We start from the raw sequence: 23,702 nt of genomic DNA, 5'->3' as shown, positions 1-23,702 counted from the left end.
TGGCTTATTCTAGATAACCTTGCAGCCTCAGACTTTCCTGCTTTATTGTTTATCCCCTTGCCAGATCACTTATGGAGATGTTGCTTAGCATAGGGCACTTTGGGGCTTCACTGGTGACCTCCCCTCATGGAAACTAAGAGTTCCAGCTGCTTGTTTTCTGGTTAAAATGGTTCTTTCTCTACATGAAAGTCTTCCCTCTCATCCCATGTCAGCTTAGTTTCTTTGTAAGTCTTCATAAGGACATGTGGCCCCATTATCAAATGCCATTTGGAAATCCAGGTAGATAACAGGATTTCCTTTGTGGTTCACAGATTCTTGCAAATAATTCCTAATGGTTTTCTTCAAGACACTACTTCTGTTTATGAAAGCTACGTTAACATCTTGATATAGTCATAACTATTCATGTGCTGCATTGATTCTACTTTTGACTAGTTTGAATATTATGAATGTCGAAACTAATGCTTTTAAATTAAAAAAAGATTGCTGCTTAATGTTCTTCTGATACAAATGCAGTATCAAGTGAGTGCTGCTTTTGGTGAATACCAAATTACCAGGAATAGATTTTACTGTGAACTATTTACTACTAAAAAGTCAGCCTGGGACAAGTTCTCCCTGTATAGTTAGGGATCAGGGAAACCTCTGAGGGATTAAAAAAAAGAAAAAAAAATTAGCTTCTCTACTTGTCATGCATTATGATCACTTAACTTTCTCTTTCTGATCACTTAAATCACTTAACAGAAGCAGGTTTTTGGGCTCCTGAGCTAGTTTATCCTTTTTCAAGCATAGGTTTGCATCTTATTAAGTTGTTCCTCATAATCCTTTTTGATATCCTTAATCTTCCAATCCTCTTTTCCTGCTTTGTACATGACTTCAGGGTTTCTGAAGACATCTTCTGATGGAATCCTTTGACAAGATAGTAGGAGCTCTTTTTTCACTAAAATCTGATTAGTGATGCACACTTTTCCTAAACAACCAGTGTGGTATCTTTAATAGTCTTTGAAACACCTTATTCTTTTGGTTGAGATTCTTAAATTAAGAAGCTTCCTCTTTTATATGGTGAACTGTATCAGTACTTAACTCCAGGAAAGGCTTTTCTAGCTTTTGTTGCCTTGCAAAGATACTGACTTTAAATGTGCAGGGTTTGCTGCTAGTGGTGCTTTGCTGGATGCATGTTGAATTACACTCTGCTGCTTGAGATTATGTCAAGAGTTGCTTCTCCTCTTAAACGTTTCAGTGGCTAACCTGGAGTAATGCATACCTGAACTACACGGGCATCACTAATGTGTTTCTGCTGTTGCAACCTTTCTGACTTGTCTGGGATGTTAATCGCTTGCTATCTTTGGGCATTTGGAAAAGAATAGTATTAAGACAGGAATTTCAGTGTTTATTGGCATAGCGAGCTTGCTGATTCAGTTCCAAGGTTTAACATATCATATGCTCCTTCAGTGATGCAACAAATAAATATGTGATGTTTTCTTGGTGGTGTGGTAAAGCCCAGCAGCCAAAGTCAGGAGTAACATACAGCTGTTCAGAAGCTTACGTGGTGGATCTATTTTGCCATGTATTAACTTGGAGATATATATCAGTTTATTTTCTAGATTTTTATAATGCAGCTTTTTCAAAGTACGTTCAGCCATTAGTAAGGTAATTGGTTGAGTTTTATTGGATTGACATACTTTGCAAAAATAATTAGTTTTTGATTCTTTTTTTCTTCCAAAATATAAACAAATTCTGTTACTTAAGTCTGGAAATTTGCAGTGTAGATCAGTCCGACAAGCTTGGTTTCTTGAGTGCGTGAACTGTCAAAGTGTTCCTAAGAGGTAAAATCTAATTGGCAAGAAACTCAGTCTAAAATTAGGACTGGCTCTGACTTGCAAGTGTGTGGTGCAAAGAGAAAGCTTAGGAAATAAGAACAATACGATCTCTTGTGGGAAGGGTACAATGTATTTTTATAAACTATGTCTTTGTTCTGTGGATGAGAACAAAAGTACTTTTTTCTTCCATTCTCTCCTTAGTAGCTAACTTGCAAAGTAAGCTTGATTCTTACTTGGGTTTAGTATTTAGGGTACCTACCTGTAAAACATTTCACAGCTCTGATTCATAAGTTCTGTATAGTTGAGATTTTTTTTTTTTTTTTTCTGCCAGTCTTTGGGTTTGCTGCCTTCCACACAATTACACTGACAAAGATAATTGCTGTCTGAATTATGTAGTAATATGAGACTGATTTGGTGTGGCAGGACAGTCTGTGAACGTAGCACTATGTTTTCATAGTTTCATCTGTAAGCCTACAACATTGCGTAGGGCATAGAGTACTATTATCTGATTTTTACTGGCAGTGAGGAGGACTGGTATAAAAAAGTAAAGGCACCTGATGAGTGCTGTGAGTGGAGCAGGAAGAGAAGAATTTTAGGTTCATCTGCTTTTCTTGGTCATACTTCTATTTTTGCTACTTTTGCAAATCTTAGATCATATTGGAAAAAGTCTGTATCTCAGAATATACTATTGCTTTCAAGCATATAGTATATTCTCCTTTATTTCACTAAACTGTGTTTCTGAGTTTTAAACTGCAACACTGGTTTCGACTATTGAGTGCATTTGAATGTTGTAGTGTTAAGATTTCACCTGCATTTCCATGGTAGTGCAATTGTGCTTTGCAGTAGTTGTAGGTGAAGGTACAGTTCAACAGATTTCTGAAATATGCATAGTGGCTGCTGAGCCTTTCACGGTTTAATCTTGAGACAGTGAAGTCCTCAGGCATGTTTCAGAGTTCACACTTCATTGAAAGAACATATCCTGTTATTTGTAACCTTTATTACAACAAAACTTCAGTTGAAATGCTGCCTGTGCCTCCGTTTCTTTACCTCCCTTTCCTACTCAACCCAAGTGTTACACCCACATGCTTTATCTGCGGCATCTGTTTGTTCCTTTTATAAGGATTCTTGGCTGATGTGTTAGACTTTTCAGTTAGAAAAATATTTACTAGAATGAGTATGTTTTTTAAAAAGAATCAGTTGTTCCATGTAAATGATGCAGTCGTGTTTCTATCTGTTCCTTTAGAATAAATGAATGTGCTTAGTAGTGTAGATGTGATGATAAGAAACAGGATGCTTGCTTGAGGGAACAAAGTCTCTGTAGCTTTTCTTTCACCTTCTAGTTTGATGCTGTTGGAGAATTTATTTTCACTGCATTGATGTTAGCCCTTGAAGTAACAAGTCAATGTTATATATGAGTTGTAGATACAGTGAATTATCTCCTTTCTTAGAAACCTGCCTCTAAGGAAAAACGTTACAGAAGTCTGAGAATGTCTCCTGAGTATTTTTTTAACCTGAAGACCAGAAGTGTGTCTGCCTTTCCTAAAACAGTAAAATGGATACAGAATTGACAGAAGGTGTCAATTCTGTTGCGTAGTTCAGCCTGTAAGCAGCAGATGTTTACTGTGCTTAGCAGTAATAGCATTAGTGAATGGTAGGTTCCTCCAGGCTGTTAAAATTAGCAAGCTGAATAGCGTAGCCAGTACAAGTAGCCTCTCTTATGCATCCCTGTGTTCTAATCTTTTCCACCTTGCATTGAGAGTCCAGTTACTTCTCACCAAGGTTTGTTCCCAGTATTTCTATAAATATAGTGAAACTGCCTTGTGAAAAAGTCAATTAAAATGCCTATCTTTGCTAGGAAAGTAGTGTAATAGGCATCTTGAAATGTGATAGAAGATAGCCAGGTGCTGGGGTGCTGTGGGAGCCCAAATTCTTTAAGAAGCTAGAAGGAGATGGAGAAAATTGACTTGTGCTATATGTTGAAGGAAGTTCTATTTTTTAAAAAAATAGCTAAGATGTTACTTATATCTGCACATACATCATGTGCTGCAAATTGAAATTCTGTTCCTAATGATTAAGATACTGTCACAGTCCTGACTTAGGAAGTAACAAGTGCTTATGAAGATCATAAAGGCTACATGGGCAAAATACTTAAGTGAAAACTGTTTGAGAACTGGTTTGCCAAGTGCATTAAAACCTTAAAACCTCTCATATCGAAAGCAAGAAACTTGCCAGAGTCACTAGGGCTCCTAGAGAGTCATGAAAGGGCACCCAGGAGAAGTCAGATCACGTAGTAAAAACTAGTGAACTAATTGCATTGCTTTTTGTTAGAGAAGGGCTTAAGAGACTTTTCACCAGAACTTTCGTTGACTCCAGGCAACTGACACTTTAAATTTCAGTGAATTGTGTTTAAATCCATCAGCAGAATAACTGTTGTACAGCCATGTCTGGTGGTATATGCTGAAGAATTCCAGAGGAACTTAACCATGAAACCAAGGCATATGGTTTGAACTTTAAGTGAGTTCTGATTATCTAGCTCTTGTGCTGTTGTCCCATGCAAACTGACGCATTAAATGAAGAAAATACAAAGCTGACTTCTTAAAAAGTAGATCAGGGAAAGAAATGTACACTAGTGATGGGTGGTATTCTTCTGAGTCTTGCACGATATGATTGAACATTGCAACAGTGTTAATCATCTGAAGAGAAACTCAGCGGGCATTGAAGTGAGAGTGCTCGAGTGCTTGCTGTTGTTCTGACCTTGCTGACACACTCGGGGCTGCCTTTGAAAGACTATGCTGTGTATGGTAGAGGCTGCAGTGTGTAGGGGAACTAAGACCCCTTTTATTCTCCTCCTCTAATATGGGGTGGCTACTGTAAACACATTTTTTTTCAGGAATGTCTGGATCTCCTGGAGTGGTTGGATGGGGTTGATACCATAACAAAACAGAAATTATTTGCGTGAGTAAATGTAAAGAGGCGAGTACATGCTTTGATAAAGGTAGTTGTGTCTCACAGGTCTCATTTCTTTGAAGGATTCATTGTTAATCCTTATTCATGTGGTCAGTCTGGTAACACAGAACTGTTGGATTTTTTCAGGAGAATGTTTCTGAGATTCTTTTTTGAAGACACTGTAAAAACGGAACAGTCACAGGTTTGCTGGGCTTATGGGTTAACTGTTTAGAAGTAGCCAAAGGAAAGAATAAATTATTTACTTTATAATAAGGAAAGGTTATAAGTGAAATTACTCAAGACACTATTGCTCGATATATTAATAAATATCTGGAGAGAAGAAATGAATGAGGAAAGGATAATGGAAAGCTAAAGCTGACTGCAGACAGTCGCAGTGGGAGTTCATTGTTCATTTAGGCTATAAAATTGCTGATAAAATTAAATTCTAGTAAATATGGAATCATGAATCTGAAGAAAAATAATTCAAACTGAATATACCCAGTGGGTGGGCTTTAACCACCTGTTTAATAACAGGTGGTTATTGTTCAGAAAACACCTTGAAGTTCCCTCATAATGCTCTCTTTTAAAGAGTACCTGTATGCTCAGATATCCTCAAATAGCAGTTAGCAGCAATCTTCGCAAAGATGTGGACAATAAAATGAAGACAGGTGTGTGTCATGGACTGGATGGTGTAATTATGTATTATCTCTGTGTGCATTTCTGGCCACCTGTCAGAAAACGGTGCAACTGAAAATAAACACAAGAAGATTAGCAGTGATCAAACTTTGGATCTGCTCCTGTGTAAGGAGAGGAAAACAGATGAGGATTGTGAGCTTGAAAAGGAGCTGGCGGATAGAGACAAGTGGATATGAATTGAGAACTGAGAAGTGTTATGTTTGGAGATTAACTGCCAGTAAGTAACATTTTTCCCCCACGAAAGAGAGCATCAGATAAAATCACTAACAAGCAGCAGTTTAAAATAAAGAATTTCTTTATTCCGACGCATTCTTAAATTCTCATAGAATGCCATGAATGACGAAAGCATAAATGGGCTAAAAAGACCTGGATGAATCAGTGGAAGAAAAGTCCTTTGAGCTAATACATATTATGGTTAGGGTCCACCCCAAAAGTATGCCAAATGAACTTACTGAAGGCTTGGAAGGATTGCTGCAAGGGAGTTGGATGACTGCTTTGTCTTTTCTTGCTTTCACTCTGTATTTGCCTACTGCTGTTTTTTATAGGCAGGACAATGGGAAGTCTTTAGTTTGGCCCCACTGCTGTTACGTGTATTCAGGTATTTTATTCATTGGTCTTGTCATCTCGGAAAGGGCAAAAAAAGCATACTTTCTAGAAACAAAATAAAATAGGAGCATGTTAGTTTGTATTTTCTGTCTTGCTCTGAAGTTTTGAAATCAAGTAAATTCATCAACAAATTGAAATGTTTAGTTGATAAGTCTGCTGTGTAGTTAAATGTTCAATTGTGGATCCAGGCCCAGTTTAAGATAAGAAAAAGGGCATACAGTAGTTCTAAATATGTATGCTTTTTAGAACTATCTTTGTGCTTTGCTGCTAAAATCTCTTTGTGTATGGAAAGGAATCCTGACACTTAAAAACTGGGCATGTGGTCTGTTGGAAGCTCTCTGTTAGAGTGGGAATTCTCAGTAAAATGAGTTTCAAAAGTCTCAGGGGAAGAGTTAAGAGTCCTACTAGAGATGTATACAGTTTTCCTTTTGGAAGGCTAAGTATGTTAACTAAGGATTTTTTTTTGGGGTTTTTTTGTGTGTTTTTTTTTTTATGGACAGTATTTGGATTTCACTACATTGTTGAATTGATATGTTTCTTGAATTAGAGAGAAATCTTAGAAATATGTCAACATCAAAAAGATGTTTTTGTAAAATATCACAGCAGTAGTTATTTGCATTTTTTTGTTTGTCGTGGCTTGGTGCTTTTCTGTTGAGAGCAAGCACGTCATTCACCTGAAAACTTGAATTGATCTGCTTTCAGATTTAGCAGTGAGTGTTCTATAGTATTGGGAGATGGGAAACAAAAGGACTTAACAGGTGTGTAAAGATCTGGTGTCAGAACTCCTCATGTAACACTGGTATTAATGTACTTTACTCTTGAATATATTTGACACTTCTCTCTTTGAGTGGTTCAGTTGGAAGGTCACTTCCTATATGGATGAATGGCTAATAAAGGGCTTGAGTGGTCAAAGGAATCCCCGTTTGTCAAGGTGGACAATTTCACATCAAGGAATACTCAAATGTCCCTTTTATTGCCCTCTACAAAAACTCGTTAATGCCAGTGGCCTGTTTCCAAGCCTGTGTAAACTTCCACATACACAGAAGTAAGAACCCCTGGAAGAATAAACCTACTTGAAGATTTTAATTGTTCTTGTGCTGCTTCACATTTGGATCATTGCATAGTTTTTAAGACTATGCTTTGTTTTTTAAAGAAAATAATCTTTGGAAATCAGGAATTGAATTTGACCTTCACTGTTGAGCCAGCAAGAAGGTTAGTAAATGTTTGCTAGTGTTTGTGTCCTATGTCTTTTGACATCTTTAGCATTTAGGTAATGTGATGAGGGTTGATGTGTAGGTATTGTTGAGATTACTATGAGGTGCTGCCATGAAAATAATGTATGAATATATCTGTCCCAGATCCCAAACACTCCAGTTTCCTATATGAAAGCCTAATTGCTGTGGCATTCAACTTTCTTGAAAGTACTGCTGGTTTTGGTTAAATAATGATATTAAATAAAGCCTATATCTTGTTTTTGTTGAAATTTAATGTGATAGTTAAATCTCCTTATAACTGCTGCTACTTTCTCCTTTAGACTACATGAAGAAATAATTGACTTCTATGACTTCATGTCCCCTCGTCCTGAAGAAGCAGCTATGAGAAGAGAAGTAGTGAAAAGAATAGAAACAGTCATCAAAGATCTTTGGCCTACAGCTGATGTGAGTGTAATTTAATTGTTGATTTGCTTCTCTAGTAAATTGTAGAGCTCAGTTCACTTAGCCTTGCTATTACCTTTCTGTGTTTTAGAAGTGAACAGATAAGACTTCAGACTTCAGGCAGTTGACTTAATATCGCGGCTCTTGCAGTACTTGGCAGCTTATTTTAAAAAATGGAGGAAATTTAAACCCTAGATTTCAGGTTAATGAAGGCTACTGATAATTTTTTCATTTTGAGAACTGGGAACGTGAAGAACTGTCCACTTCAAGAAGTGCATTTCTTAAAGTAGAAGCTTATTAAATTGATTGTCTCTGCATAACTTCAGTTTGAATATTAAAGTGAGACTGACTGCCTATGTATCTATTCCTGCAAGGAGTCCTGATTCTGTGGATATTTGTAAATACAAATATTTTACAAAGGAATTGTTAAAACCCCAGGTTTTTTTTGTACTCTTTACAAATTTGACATTCAGGGCATTACTTTAGCCCTGCTTTAGTGGGAAAATTGGACTTGACTTCCTGAGATATCTTGCAAACGAAGTTGTTGTATTTTCAAAGCCTTTATTACCCAAAGTGTAAGTTTCCTTCAAACAAAAAACATTCAAAAGGAATGTAATGTAAACTGTATCTCTAGCATCACTTTTCTGATTACCAGATAGTAGTGTTGTCATTAACAAGCAGAAAAGCGTTTCAGACCACTGTGATTTCATAGCCGTCCATGACAGAGTGAGGGCTATGGCAACAGTACTGACCTGAAGATACTGTAAAGTTCATCTACTTCATCCCCACCTGTGATTTTCCTTAGTAATAACATTTTTCTAGCTTATGGGAAACAGGTATAAACACTGAAATGGCCCAATCTTGCCCAGCCTTTTCATAGGTCACTTCAAAGAAGTGAACTTGTAAATGGTGCTCTGCTGTAGCAGAGAGGGAAGAATGTCTCAATTTTCTATATTGGAAGCATACTAAAAATATTTGATGTAGACTGTGAATATCTCATCAGCACACCTTCTGTTGCCCCCACAAACACCTACCACAATTTCAGTCATCCTTACAGTAAAATCTGGAGTATTCATGTTTATCTGAATTATATGTTTAGATGTACTTGCTGTTTTTTAAACCTAAAAATTTGAAAAAATGTTTCCCTTAAACTCTTCCAATTTCAGTAAAGCTGTACTGTGAGGAAAGAAGGGAGCAGGGAGGAAGGAAATTTATAACAGCTTATACTTCTATTGAACTGGAAATAAATAGTGAAAAAGACTTGTTTCAAAAGTTTGTGCTCTGCTGCTAGCAGGATTGGTAGCTGTTTCGTGTTAAAAAAATCCCAATTTCATCTAAAGTTGCATCTATAAGAGAAAGTATATTTGTACAGACTTAGAGTATGTAGTAAAGTAAGTCCAATAACTTTTTTACTGGGCTGTATCTGTTACAGGTCCAGAAAAATCTTAAGTCTTGTGAAAGTAAAATGAAGTGAGCATTGATAATTACAAGATATTTCACTGGTGTGTTTTTTTTTTTTTCAGGTCCAGATATTTGGCAGCTTTAGTACAGGGCTTTATCTTCCAACTAGGTAAGTAATAATTTACTTTTATATAAAAGCTTGTCTTCTTTTAGACTAATGGTAAATTTCAATGGGGAATTTAGACTGGAATGTGTAAACCTATCAAAATTCCAGTAAAATTTTTGGTTAATGTCCCATGTGACAAAGGGAAAAGCTTTTGAACTTAAGGATTTGAGATAAGTATTTGATACGTCATTGTACTGCTCAAGGTACTTACTGACCCTTTGGTGAATTACCTTTTCTTCCTTGTGTCTGGGGTTAGTCTGTGGCTCTTTGTTTTCAAGATACAGTGAAGCTGAATGTTTAGTATTTCCTGTGTAAAGATAGTGTTTTGTTAAATAAAGTGAGTTACTGAGAGTGTGTCACTTATCACAGAGTTACTGTGCAAAGTCAGAGGAGTCATCACAGCTGTGTTTTCCCTGTTTTTGAAGAGCAAAATGTCTTATTTAATTCGGTGTTTTATATCGCTTAATGGTTCAACGGGTGTAGCTGTGTCTTAAAAACTATGTTGTCTTTACATCAGTTAAATTTTCCGTAGGAAAGCTCTGAAAATTTCATTTCTATGAATAACAATCACTGATAAAAGATTGTTTGGACTATTACCATGTCTGTCAACATGAGTAGATGAGGGGATGGGATTGGGCTGTGGAAATCAGAGGGGAGGGAGCAAGAAAGGTAAAAGGGAGAGGAACTCAAAGAACTTATCAGAGAATGGGAGGCAAGAAACTAGAATGCTGCTTTGGGTCCTAAATCACACTAGACCATCTCTTAACATTGATAAAGGAAGCTTATTGGGAACCTAGATTAAAAGTTGCAAAATGGTCACCATGGAGGACTTGTAATATGTAGAATGACAATTTTACCTTTTTTTTTTTTTGATGGAGTGTTATGCTTTAGACTTAATGGATCTCATACTGTGCTCTTCTTGTCTAGTGATATTGATCTAGTTGTTTTTGGGAAATGGGAACGGCCCCCTTTACAGCTGCTGGAGCAAGCACTAAGAAAACACAATGTGGCTGAGCCATATTCCATTAAAGTACTTGATAAAGCTACGGTAAGTAATAGTCTTTGGAATACTGAACTGAAAAGCTTTCAGATCCCTTAAGTGGCTGGTGATAAACAGCGTTCTTAATTCATGAAGCAAATGATATTGTCTTAAGCACAATGTTTTGCTCTGTCTGTGCAAGATTTTAGTAGAATCTGTATGTGCTTAGCAATAGCACACAGTTTTTTACATGGACAACAGTAATTCTGTGTACTGTATTTGCTGTAAGGCCATACTTTATGCTTATGCTGTCAATAAAGATCTGAAAGTCAGTATTTGCAAAATATCTAGTAAAATAAGTTAACTATTTGTATAATATTTTTCCGCTGACCCCTGAGAGGACTTTGTTTAGGCAGGGACTAGTAACTAGAGCTGCCTAGGTTGAAACCCCAGTTTTTCAGGTTGTCTTGTTTCTGATGGCGTAATAAAGTGTTCCAAACCTAACATTTGTTTTTACCTTCCAAAATATGCTATGTAAGAGCTATATTTCATGTGAAACTGATGTGTAGTATCTCTCGCATCTGTCTTGTAAGCCTAACAGATCATGTTGAATATACTAAAAAAATTTATGTTACTGAGCAAGTGGTGTTTTCTCTAGGAGCCTGAGCAGAGTATTCCAAACTTCTATTAGTAAGCTGTTAAGTTTTGTGGTCTCTGAAATAGGATGACTCTTTTAGGTCTGGAAGATTCCTATGGCTTCTGTTGGAGTAGCAGTACATAACAGTAGCTCTGGTAATCTTTGGTTTACCTGAGAATAAGTGGGATTTTCAGAATCAGAGATACCAGTTAGTGATGGAAAATGGCACTAGGCTAGGCTTATCAATTTTACTAGCCTTTCTTACTTTATTCCCTCTCCTGTTGGTATAAAATGATGCTATGCTTCTGCTCTTTTTTGTTTTCCATTTCAGCTTAAAAATACAAGAAGTTCAATTTAAAAGAAATGTATCAGCTGAAGTTTAGGACATGTTTATAAGATGATTTTGTAGGATACTGCCTTTAAGGTGGTGGTGTGAGATTGAACTACATATTCAGTAGTTCTATAATAATATATTGCTGCCAGAAGAGGAAGTATTGCTACTGCTGCTTTGCTTTTATCCATTCTGGCTGTTGTTTGACTCTGCAGTGAACCGATTCAGCTTGATAAACCCACAGACAGTGCTTTATTTTTTCTGCTAGGCTAGTCTTCTGTCAGTTTAGGAAGTGCATGGTGCAGTGCTGGGTCAGATGAATACAGTTCCCTCAGGTTATGAGAATCAAATGCCTTCTATTAACAGCAGTGAGTCATTAAATTAAGTAAATTTAGTTGTTTTACAAAACACTGATATTGCAGCTATGAAGACTGATATCTAATAGCTATGAGAGAGTACATGAGTGGTCATAAGTTACTGTCATCATACATGCCTGTATGTTTAATCACCGCACTAAAAAGTGTTTGCTTGTCAGTCAAGTTAGGATTGTTATCTCTTCTCAAAAACACGTTTCCTTGTCTCGATAGTTGCATTCATTTGGACTGATAGCATCCATGTGTCTTGAGTAAGTTGGAGAATAGCACCAGTGTTGCATTTCTGGGGATTCATAAAACATTCTTTTAATCTTTTCAGGTACCAATAATAAAACTTACTGACCAGGAGACAGAAGTGAAAGTTGACATCAGTTTTAATGTAGAAACTGGTGTGAAGGCAGCTCGATTTATCAAGGAATACATGAAGGTATTAGCCATATAATGAATGTCATACTACTTACCAAGGATGTGCTAGATTAGCTAACACTTTTTGGTATGGCTTAAGAATTTTGAAAATTTATTGCTGAAGACTATTTTCATTAATACTAATTAAACATGGATATTTTAATTTATTTTCTACTGGTATTTCTTCAGTGTTGCCTTTGAGTGCTAGGTGTTTGTATGGATAAACCTGTACACTGAAAGAACTTCTACAGTCATATCTAGATCTGCAGATAGGTACTAAACTTTGCTTCTAAATCAAGTCTGAAGTTTTGATTACCTTGAGTTTAAGTGATGCTTGATTATGAATACTACCTTGCTAAACAATGTCTAAAAACAATTCTTCTGTAGGTACGTACTTAAAATCAAATTTACTTTTATGCTCTGCAGTAAAAGTACTGTTTAGATGGAAAGCTTTGACTATAATGAGTGACAATGGCATTCAAAGAAGAGTATAGAAATCTTCCTATTTGGCGGGGGTGGGGAATAAATTTGATATGTAAACTGTTTGATCAAATAGAGTTGAAGTCTATTCATCTGTTTCTAGAATAAAAACCAAGCACGTTTCAATTCTTCCCGTGGAAACACTTTATAGCACACTACTGAATAACATTTTTGTATTAGAAGATGAATTTGTGTTGAGATTGTGTAGTTCTTTTTGTTTTGGAATGTGGACCTTCTCATTGATAAGACTTATTTTGCTTTGCAGAAATATTCTTTGCTGCCTTACTTGATTTTAGTATTAAAACAGTTCCTCCTTCAGAGGGACTTGAATGAAGTTTTTACTGGTGGAATTAGCTCTTACAGCCTAATTTTAATGGCAATTAGTTTCCTGCAGGTAAGTCGGTTCCTTATTTGTTTCTGTGTTCTTTAAAATATTTTGGTTTCTGTACTTATGCCCTGTTATGGTGCTGTTTCTTTAGACTCCCCTAGCAATGCACAGCTTTACTGTTATGGCTCTAAGTGTTTGATAATTGGCAGCTCCTATGGACTACCTCTCAAACCTCTAAGAACTTCTGTTCACTGTGTGAACTGAAACAGCAGCAGGAGCCTTGTGAACAGCATAGAGGCTGTGCATTGCTTTCTATACCAGGGCCTGTGATGTGGATTATGGTACCTTCCTGGGATGCAGTTTAAGTCTGTTGCTTCCTAGACTACTGATACTGAATGTGAAGAATAGTTGATTTCAGTGTTTATTAAAATTATGAAATCAAACAGTCAAGTTGTTTGTTAATTATATGTTGGTTAGGTTTTGACATACTTAAAACTGGCAGATATTGTAAGGAACTGATCAAATAGCTAATGAGTTATAACTTTTTGTGACAGTAAGCTTTGTATGAGTGTGACAAGGTGCAATGTTAGTGTCTCAGCAGCTGTGATAGTGGAAAAACCTACATATTCTGCTGCTGTTAATGATTAATTGAAATATTACTATAGATTTTATGTAGCGTATTTAATATGGGGAGATTAAGAAAAGAACAGTATTTCAATTGGGGTAAATAGATTCCCCCCTGCTTCTGAAAACATTAAGACCAATGGATTTTCTGGGAAAAATCAGGTATTACTCTGTTACTAACTAAGCCATAATATAGTATGCAGTACTACGTTATTGCTTTTGGCTTAGGGAAAAGAATTTACTAATCCTCAAAAAGCTGGAAGAGGAGGGAAGAAGAAATTCTTTGGTTTCCAAGTACTGCTGAAATGCTGCCCCCTCTTGGTTACGTGAAAGTGTTTTAAGTACATGAAGAATTAATTGCTCAGTTCAGACTTGGATAAAGAGATTATACTCAGCTATTTAAATGAGAGCTCTGTTGCACTGTGTTATGGTCTGAAAAGCGTTAATTTTTAATAATTAACAACTGTTCTCTGTATCACAGCTGCATCCAAGAATTGATGCCAGAAGAGCTGATGAAAACCTTGGAATGCTTCTGATAGAATTTTTTGAACTCTATGGAAGGAATTTTAACTACTTGAAAACTGGTATTAGAATAAAAAATGGAGGTGCCTATATTGCCAAAGAAGAAATAATGAAAGTCATGACTAATGGATACAGACCATCCATGCTATGTATTGAAGATCCTCTCCTGCCTGGTAAGATTGTACACTTCTTGCATTATTCTGGAGCTCTGGCTCAACTTGTGCTCTCACAGCTTACGTTAGAGTCCCTGAAGTCTGTCAAATGAGTTAAGAAGCTGCACTGAGAAGAGACTGTTGCTGGTGTCGAGGTACAGTTATGGAGATGGGCTAAGAGATAAGGATGTGAAGTCTCCCAAGATTCGTAGCCTGAGTAAATTGAGTTGCATGCAAACAGTGCAGATACATAATGCATTGGAGATTCAGAACTGAGTGTATAATAAGATTCTCTAACAGTTCTGAGGGGCAGCAAAAGAAAGAGGTCCAGGAAATCCCGGAAGGGGGTTTGTTAGCAGGAACAGCTTTCCGTTTTTCATCATGAGAGAATGAGAATGGAAAGTGTAGCTTTTCCCACCACAGTCTGTGGTGCCATACTTCAGAAATTATACCATATAGGAAAGAAACGCCACAGATGAGGTACCTGTCCTGCAGGGTGGTGCAGTAGAGACTGCACAGAAACGTGTGTGTATCCATGAATGTGTTGCAAGGGAGCCACTGTATTATGGTGCTAGTGTGAAGAGTGGTTTGCGTAACTGGCTTCTGTGCTACACAGGGACCTTTAGAGAATGCCAGTTATGGTTGCATGTACTTTTGAAAGTAACTAACTTAAAATATTTTTTTTCTCTAAGATTTGGTTTTGATTCAGTAACCTTCAAAGTAATCACGATTAATTTTGGCTGAGCTCCTGAAAAAAATTTCCAGCTTTGTAGTACTCAGTTTGGTTTCTGTTTAGACTGTCACAAGGAGCTGAAATTCTAAAACAGCTTTTTAGCAAAGCCAATTTTCAGTTAATTTGAACTTCAGCATTAGTATTTCTAGAATGTAATTGGCACTCAAACTCCATACTGTCACATCTTGTGGGTAGACTGCTTATGTACAGCACTTTTAAAGCAAATACCATGGATCAGGAGCTGAAGTCTGGCACCTTTCTAAATACTCAATATGCTGAATGTTCATAGTTCTCCAGAGCAGGCTGCAAGCTAAGATACTCATTTGTCTAACCACATCTCTGATATGTTTGTAGCTCTGAGTTTGTGTCCATCGTGACTCTTGCACTTTGCCAGGCATAGGTGTGATTTTTGCAGAACTTTCATTGCGTTATTGAGATTTCCTTCAGTAGCTGTGTACTTACTTGCCTGAAGACCCATTTGAGTAGCAGCATGAGCCACATTTCTTTAGAGTGAAAAACTTACTGTCCTCTGGTTCTATTTGTTCCTATCTACTGAGGACTGGAAGAGAAGAAATTACGTATGCTGCACAATGTTTTAATCACTGCTAATAGTGGTTTGAAATTTTTTCTTCTCTTCGAGGACTCTTCAGAGAAGAAAAAAAATAAATTGCAAGTCCAGTAGGGGCTCTGAACTGTTCCTCCTAGCATAAATCTTGCAGAAGCAAAGAACTATAGTTTAAAAGAAAGATATCTAGTTATATGCTATCAAAGAGTTGATAGGAATTAAGTTTTAGATGAGGTTAAATGGGCTGAGATAATGTAATTTTTACGGGAGAGAAAGTGTTTTGGCAAGGGAAATGAAAGCTGACAATAACTTGAAGTTATCTGTGAACACTGTCCCATAGGGATATTTTATGGCAGCTACCACAGAGCTTCAGAACTTGCCTGATGGAACTAGAAGGAAAATTACATAGAACATATAGGATGGCTCTTTGGATCAGATCTCACGAATACAACCTCCTCAGATCTAGATTTAATCACATATTCCTACAGTATATAAAAGTACCTGTCAAATGTATGTAGATAATGTCTAGAATTCTGTTAATTAGTTTAGTGTGTTACTGTGTGTCTCCCAGTACAAAAAAACTCATCCAAGGGTTCAGGTCCTTGTGCAGTTGACAAGTCATCATGTCTGCTTGATTAGTTTGTGACCAGATCTACTGAGTGTCTAACTCCATGAGGGTCAGTGCCAGTACTGTGGAGGAGATGGGAACAACTATTTTGGTAAAGAGTGGACACAGATGTTTCTTGACTTCAGTTAGCATAAGCTGTTATAGAGCTTTTCCCTCAAACCTGTTTTTGCACTGTATTCACAAGTTGATCACAGCTTTCTGTAAAGTTCTGTTAAGCCTTGGAGGAAGACTTCAAAAGATGACTTCTTAATCCAGAAATCAGACAAAAAAAAATACAGGGATGAAAAAAAGCCTTTCAGTTTCTCAAGAGTATACAAGTAGTGTAAAAGTCCCTCCTATGAGTCTATGTACTAGTTAAGCAATCGGCTGCTGAAAGGTATAATTCAAGCTTTAGACAGTCTTGTAGGGGACAGGATTAAGTTCAGTGGGATTAGTTTTTTAAGTTGGAGGAACTGTTTTTTTCTTCAGTGTGAAATGGTGATGTCTGGCTAACAGATAAATGATATCAATCGGAAAGATATGATACTTCAGTTCTGCCTGCTCAGTACTTTCTGTGAGTTCCTAGATTTGGAAGGAACAGGCATCAACCTGTTGTGTTGCTTTTTTGGTCGTAGTGGGTTTTGCTCAGATTGTCCCGAGTGCTCTAGAGTTTCCTCTGAGATTCTCAAAGACTGATTATTGGGTGCTAGAGGATTATAATTTCAGTGATTTGAGAACCAAGATTCCAACAAAGATGTCAGGAGTCTACAGTTGAAGTGGAAAGTGTGTTGAAATCTGGATTTGAGATGTCAGACTAATCTAGCTGGTGATGCATTTTAAAGTGGTAGTTTATACTTGATCTTCGTACATAGCCTAAGATTCTTCATCTTGAATTTGTGTCCTAGGCAAGGTAATGAGATGAAAGTCTTTCCCTTAGCATCATCCAAAGAAGGGAGTTTCTATAAACATCTTGTAGCTGCCACCATTTCAGTTTCTCAAAGCAGTTGGCCTTTTTGATGTGTAAAAAGTGAAAGAATTCATTTAGGAGAACCACAAAGCCAGGCACTCAGAAGTCTGTTCACAGGAACATGTTGGAGCAGGGTAGATGATATCCTCCTAGAAGAGGTTTGTGTGGAGTTGGTCTAGCAGTATCCTGTCTTGGAAGACATGACTCTGGTTGCAGATGACAAATCTTTAATCTGTGATTGTAAAAAAAACTTGATCAGGTGATTATCAAGGTCCTTTAGTAATTTCTGATGCTCAGAACAGGAATGATTTTGATCTTGATTCAGATTGTCAGTGGCAAGAGTAGCTAAATCGCAGCTGAAGACTTGGAGTTCCACCTGCGCTGAAGGGAGAAGTTTGTTCTTCATTCTGAATTGCTATGGACACTAAAAAAAAAGTTCTAAACATACGAAAGTTCTAAACCTTAAATTCAATGCATTTTCTTTGAAAAGAGACTAACTTGCAGGGCTAGTTATGCTTCATGTTGCTTGCTTCTGCATCTTGATAGGTCACAAATACAGGAAGTAATTAGATTTGAGACTGGCAACAACTATTGGTATTATCTATTCTGGTCTTAGTGGCTGCCCAAAGTTATTCATTGCAGCTTTTCAATATCTGCTATTTGTCATTAGAACCTGCAAATATGTGTGTATGTGTATATAAAATATATGCATTTATAAAAATACACAAATACCTTTAATGCTGAATGTTGCAAAAAGGTACTTACTAGATAATAGCTTAACGTAAATAGATCTGCTTCAGTCCTAGCTCATGATCTTACCTTTACCTTTCCAGGCCATGTTCTTAAAACTGCTTCAGATAATGGAAGGCTACCTGACGGAGTGGTAATACTGATAGCAAGTGATGGAAATCTTAGATGTGCTCCTTTAGGGATGAAGGCTTTGTAAGAAAGAGTGAGGACTGAATTATACGTGAAATCACACCCCATTGTTATCTACTAATGTACATCTGAGGATTGAAGTCTGTATTATTTTTTTAAAGAGTGAAAGTGTTTGGGTTACGTGCTTTAACTGATCAGTCTGTAGATTGTGACAAAAGAAGGATGCTCAAGTGTGTAAGACATGATCTGCTAATGAGAACAATCTCTCAGAAGCAGGTCCATTCAGGACAGCAAATGCAAATATGTGATCTTCTGGCTTCTTAAATATGTTGCTTTCTGGACTGGTTAGGGCCACCTCTATACAGACTTGACTGGTACAGTTCACAGTAGCTCACATAGTAGCTTTGGCTTCCATACCTGCTTTTCAGCTGCAGTGCAAGTCAGAAGCTCTGCAGACTGTATAATTGAATAAGATATGTTTATTCAGACATTTTTATGAACTAATTACAGGTGCAGAATGAGGCAATCCAGGAACCTAGACATGCTATGGCATGAGCTATCCTGCCTCTGTTCTCAAATCTGCTTCAATCAAGACTCAAACACAACTTCGTTGGTGGTTTAAACTAAACTGCCTGAGTTTGCCGTAAGTCGATTAGGGAAGGCTTATGATTTCTTTTGCTGGCACAACAGTGGAGGTGGCAACAACTGAGGAAAGGAGTAACCAACAGTTTGTAACAGCAGTGTCTTCATTTTGGTGTAACTCCATGAAGGATGCATGTGAAATGTAGCTGTTTTAGCACCAGATTGGACTAAACTAATGCAATTTGTTTGAGTGTGTATTCTTAATTCCTGTTATGTGAATATATAGACTCATTTAGGTTGGAAAAAACCCTTAAGATTGAGTCCAACCATAGATGGACTTTAATTTCGTGGTAGGTGCAGTTGTGTGTATTTAGCCACTTGCATATATTCCATTTCTGTATTGCTTCTCGATTTAATTCTCTTCTGTATATGTTTAGCATGTCATTATGTGGAAGGTGTCATTGTTGCAGGACACAACAATGTGTCCTGTCCCTGGAAAACCTGTACTGAATTAATCATTGTTTTCCTAGTGTAATTAACTTTTTTGTGTTCTGATTTCTTGACCACTGAAATACCTTGGTCTCTATTCAGCTGCCTTTGGACTAAGTCCTTTTTGAAGTCCTCTGCTACCTCATAGTGCAGCTCTGAACTTAACTACAATGTGTTTCTTCCTAGATTCACTGTCTTAGACCCGCATCGGTCTCTGCTTCTACTTCAGGGTAGAGTCCAATTGCAAATATGCCATTTAGAGAGGCTTCTGTAATTTTGAACCTAGTAGCTGTTGGGTACTGCAGTGGTGCATTCAGAACAAGATACTCAGTTACTTCACTAAACAAGAAAGTATTTCTTGATCAGTTTTTATTTGACCATATATATTACTGAAGAAATTCTGTGTTCCCAAAATGCTCTTATGTTCCCAGTCTGTTTTCATTGATTATGCTTTTCTGTTAAAAGTGGTATTATGGTTGTAGAATCTTGAAGGACTAAAATGTGTTATAAAGTAGTAAAGCCAAGGCTGTTTTTTTCCTCTGGATGGCAGACCTCAGCATGTTTGTCTATAATGGCTTACTGGACAAAATACTTCAGCAAGTGAAGGGTTCCTCTAAAGTCAAATTCAGCCTCATTGGATTCAGTCCTCCAAAGGATAGATTCTGTCCTTTACCCATCAATTTTCAAAGCAGATTTTTCATTAAAACCTGTTCCTGGGCCCTGATCTGATTTTCAAGCTTAAAATAAACGTGTTTGGTGGTTCATCCCTTTCTAGTATTCTCACAGCATTTCAAGCATCATTCTGAAGCAAGGAACCTTTTACTGTAAGCAGCTTTCTCCCCATTCAAGATCTAGTCTGTATTTTGGACATGCAATTTGAAGGAAGTTTTCTTTGTGTTTCTTAAATTGAGTGGTGACAGTGAACCTTTGGCGTCTGTTGCCAAATATATCTACAAAAAAACCCCAAATGTTTCTTCTTGCTAGTAATAGCGAGATCGTTCTAGGTGTCAAATGGGAGACCAATGCTTGTACATTGTCACTGATACAGAATCTTTAGCATGTTCTTAACTTCTGCAGTTCCTCACACATGGCACTGGATTTGGAAGGAATTCTGCTCTAAATGTCACTCATGCTTAAAGAGGGGCAGTCAAGAAGTGCCACTAACTTGATCAAAAATGATGCTGTACAAACTTCTGGAATCCTCTGATAGATTTTGACAAACTGGTTTATCCTGTGGAGATAAATAATCTGTATGAGCTGGTTTATTAATCTGTAGTTTCGATAAGGTTAAGTAGGGGTTGATGTAAGTATACCTGGCCCTGTGAAGATAATGTGGTTGCACAAGTGGAATTTTAAGCTGAATTTGGCCTGCAGAAACTCTACTGGTAAGTGAGACATGACGCTTTAAGCTCTTAAAAAACAGCTATAAGAGCTTTAAGCTGATCTCTATTCTCTGTTTCTTTCAGGCGCTGGTACATCGGTATTTTAAAAGTGGTAAATTGAATGCATAACATTAAGTGTCATTCCTAAGGTTAGCTTCTTTTATTGATAGGCACACTTAGTTGTTCCTGATATGAGTAGGATGGGCTAACCAGTTTAAACAGAGTTAATCTGTATTGTTAAGGCTTCTGAGCTTTAAGTGTGAATAATTTTCTGGTTACTGATATTAAAAAAAGATGATCTGATGACTGTCACATTATTTCAGGAAACGACGTTGGCAGAAGTTCTTACGGTGCCATGCAAGTGAAACAAGTTTTTGATTATGCCTACATTGTTCTTAGCCATGCAGTATCACCACTTGCAAGATCATATCCAAATAGAGATTCTGAGAGGTAATTAGTCCACTTTTTGAATATCCATTTGTCTGTGTAATCAATTAGGAATGTTTGGGTCTAAATCAATAAAAGGAATATTGTTATTTATTGTTTAACTGCGGCTGTATTGAAATCTACCCAGAAACTTAGGCTGCCTAGTGGTATGAGAGTGTAATACCTCAATGTGCAGCATTAAAATGAAGACAGTGTGGCAAAACCCAGGATGAGTCCCATGTGAGGTTCTCTTAGTGTGGAAGGGAGCCAGAAGATAATTGGTCTTTCCTCAAACATTCTGCTTAAAGTATTTCAAAGGAAGGTCTGCTGGTTTAATGTTTGGTATGATATATGTCTGTACTGTGGCAGAAAGAAATGTGTGTGATCAAATTGCTTTTTTAGACAAAAAAACTAGACAACAAGGCTGGAAATTTTCCTAGTTCTTTAATACATGCTCCCGTAAGCTTTTTTAAAAGGCTTGATATGCAGTTAAGCTATTAAAAGAATCAGTTTGGCTGTAATGTCAGAACATTCTTCTAAACATGCCATTTTTTAATGCAGTTCTTAATGTCTTTCATAGAAACACTGTACAGCTAGTACTCTCGCAGCTCTCACCTTTGCAAGTTTTCTGTTTTTTTGAAAGGGGGAGAAGAAAGAAAATGCAGGCATGTCAGCCATGTTGTGTTTTCATTCATGTATCTGCTCTAGCATCTGTTATTCTAACCCTCAGTACAAACTGGGGCTAGATCAGAGGGTGTCTCTTCCCTGACACTTCCCTAGAATCCCAATGGCTTTGAGCTCCCCAGCTAATCGCAGGGGGGAATGGCTGTAACAAGTAACTTAAACCATATAAGTACAATTCCAAACTCCAGTCAAGCTGTTAACTTCCAGCATTAATATCATTGGAAGGTGAAATAGTTTTCCTATAGTAAGTTTACCACAAAGTGGATGCAGTCTTTCACTTGTGGATTTGCGACTGACAGTGTTTTAATAGTGCCCCTGAATCTCTAGGTTTTCTGTGGTATTAAATTCACAAAGGTTGAGACTGCACTTGTGCCTGTGATGGAGATATGGGAAGAGTGGTACACAAGTGTTAGACACTGACATTTGAGACTGCTGTTTTAAGATAGATTAAAGGTGTATCTGTTAAATGTGTACTGGCTGATAATTCTTGTTGCTGAATGAAACTCATTCTTATGTAAGTGTAGATAGAACAACTTAGGGATTCCTGAAGTTTTGCTTGTATCTTGGGTCCTGGCCTTCATTAGCTTCTTTGTGGTTCTCCAAAGGACATAGTCATTCTCTTACGAGGTACCTGTGTTTATTACAGACATCAAAAAGTATATTTGTAAATGCATTTATGGAAGCCTGAGATGTCATCAATATGTGCATTTCACATGTACACTTCTTACTGTATTTGGGAAAACGCTTGAGATTTGTCACAACTTTAAACCTGGGGAGAAGTCCCAGCAGCAGTGTTTCAAGTGTCATACATCTGACCTGTCTTTCTGCTAGTTCTGGACTGTCTGTGTCAGTGATGTCTGAGTCTCAGAACTTATCATGCCAGTGGCTTGCCGTTCTGTCAAAGGGAATGGTGTCGCAAGAGGAACAGCGTTCAACAAAGTCCTGTATGCAAGTAGTTCCCCAATCACCAGTCTTGTCAATGCCAAAGGACCTGTAGGTGGATGATGAGCTGTTTAGTAACAAGTTTGTTGCAGAACCTCAACAGCAGTCCATGTTCAGTCTCAGTTTTTAGTTAAACCTGATGTGTTTGGGCAATCCAGGAAGGCAGATCCTTCTTCCACCTGTTAGGCAGAGTGGTCCAGGATCTGTATAAAGACTTTTTGGGTGGCCTGACCTAAAGCCTTAGCCATCCAGGAGCCCTTTGTCCTGATCCGTTCTTTTCCCTTTTCTAGGCTTGTTAGTGGTAGGTTAAACTGTAGACAGTGGGCTCCCTTTAAGAGCAGTGACTAGCTCTATGACTTTGTACTAGAAGGATCAACAGAGACTAAACGAAGAGCACTTGAAAGGGTAGGAATTTGCAGGAGGCTGAACTCCCCAGGCTGACTTGAATTTATTCAGTTTTTGTTAAAGAAAATTGGCAGAGTCCGGGTCTCTAGGTTTGCTGGTTTTATTAACAACTCAGAGGTGGACCACCACCGCAGTGAATGGTACCTGACTCAAATTCACTATCGGTTTATATAGAAACTAATAATCAACTACATCATAAACATTTCATAAGCTTCTGTTAATAATCCACTAACTATTTCAATTCCTCTTTCTTCCTTCATCAAGAGTCCACAAAAGTCCATTCTCTTCCATTGTTTAGCTGATCTTTATGTTCTGGTTCTGCTCCGACTCCGGCCGACACCCCGTCCTCGATGTTCTTGCTGTGATCGGCGTCCTTAATGTTCTTGCCATGATCAGCGTCCCGTCCTAATCCAGGTTGATCAGAGTCCGGTTCCCACCGCCAGTGTCTCCTAAACATTCAACCTTAAAAACAACTGAAGTTATGTTTAAAACCTTATCTATACTAATTTTTATTTCTAAGTGTCCTATATTTCTTTTAAGGTAAAGAAAAGGTTAACCATACATCCCCTTTACTAAAATCATCAGAAGGTAATACTTCTAGGCCTACTCCTGCTTAGCTACTCATTAAGCTTTGATTGATGATTTGTTCAGTCATAGGTCAGGATTACACAAGGAGCTTTGAGAACAATATTCATGGATTGTGAAAGCCCACCTGTGTTTATTCAGATAGACTTATATTAATTATTCTATTCACTATTCTATTTCACCCCTATTGATTCTTGTCTCTCTAACTCATAAGAACATTTTCATTAATCGTGTGAAAATTTCTATAACAATTCCCTCCTTTTGTTTTTTATTGCATCCCTGCAATTATTTGTATCTCCATGATGATCTTATTTTTGAAGCAAAGGAAGAAAAACATCGC

At 37.4% G+C, this 23,702-nt stretch overlaps 1 protein-coding gene across 3 annotated transcripts in view; it reads left to right on the top strand.

The window, feature by feature from the left end:
- TENT4A (terminal nucleotidyltransferase 4A) overlaps positions 1 to 23,702 on the top strand; it is a 68,095-nt gene that overhangs the window by 7,397 nt on the left and 36,996 nt on the right. For all 3 annotated transcript variants that reach the window (XM_068396143.1, XM_068396141.1, XM_068396142.1), the window contains exons 2-8: positions 7,597 to 7,720; positions 9,241 to 9,287; positions 10,212 to 10,332; positions 11,925 to 12,032; positions 12,756 to 12,884; positions 13,924 to 14,137; positions 20,644 to 20,770. In XM_068396143.1, the coding sequence (XP_068252244.1) occupies positions 7,597 to 7,720; positions 9,241 to 9,287; positions 10,212 to 10,332; positions 11,925 to 12,032; positions 12,756 to 12,884; positions 13,924 to 14,137; positions 20,644 to 20,770 (870 nt within the window). The remainder of the gene's footprint in view (positions 1 to 7,596; positions 7,721 to 9,240; positions 9,288 to 10,211; positions 10,333 to 11,924; positions 12,033 to 12,755; positions 12,885 to 13,923; positions 14,138 to 20,643; positions 20,771 to 23,702) is intronic.

The sequence above is a fragment of the Nyctibius grandis genome, chromosome 3 (genome assembly GCF_013368605.1).
Source record: "Nyctibius grandis isolate bNycGra1 chromosome 3, bNycGra1.pri, whole genome shotgun sequence".
In the NCBI taxonomy this organism is placed as follows: Eukaryota; Metazoa; Chordata; class Aves; order Nyctibiiformes; family Nyctibiidae; genus Nyctibius; species Nyctibius grandis.
Note: the sequence above shows the minus strand (reverse complement) of the source record. Positions and strands in the feature narration are given on the sequence as shown.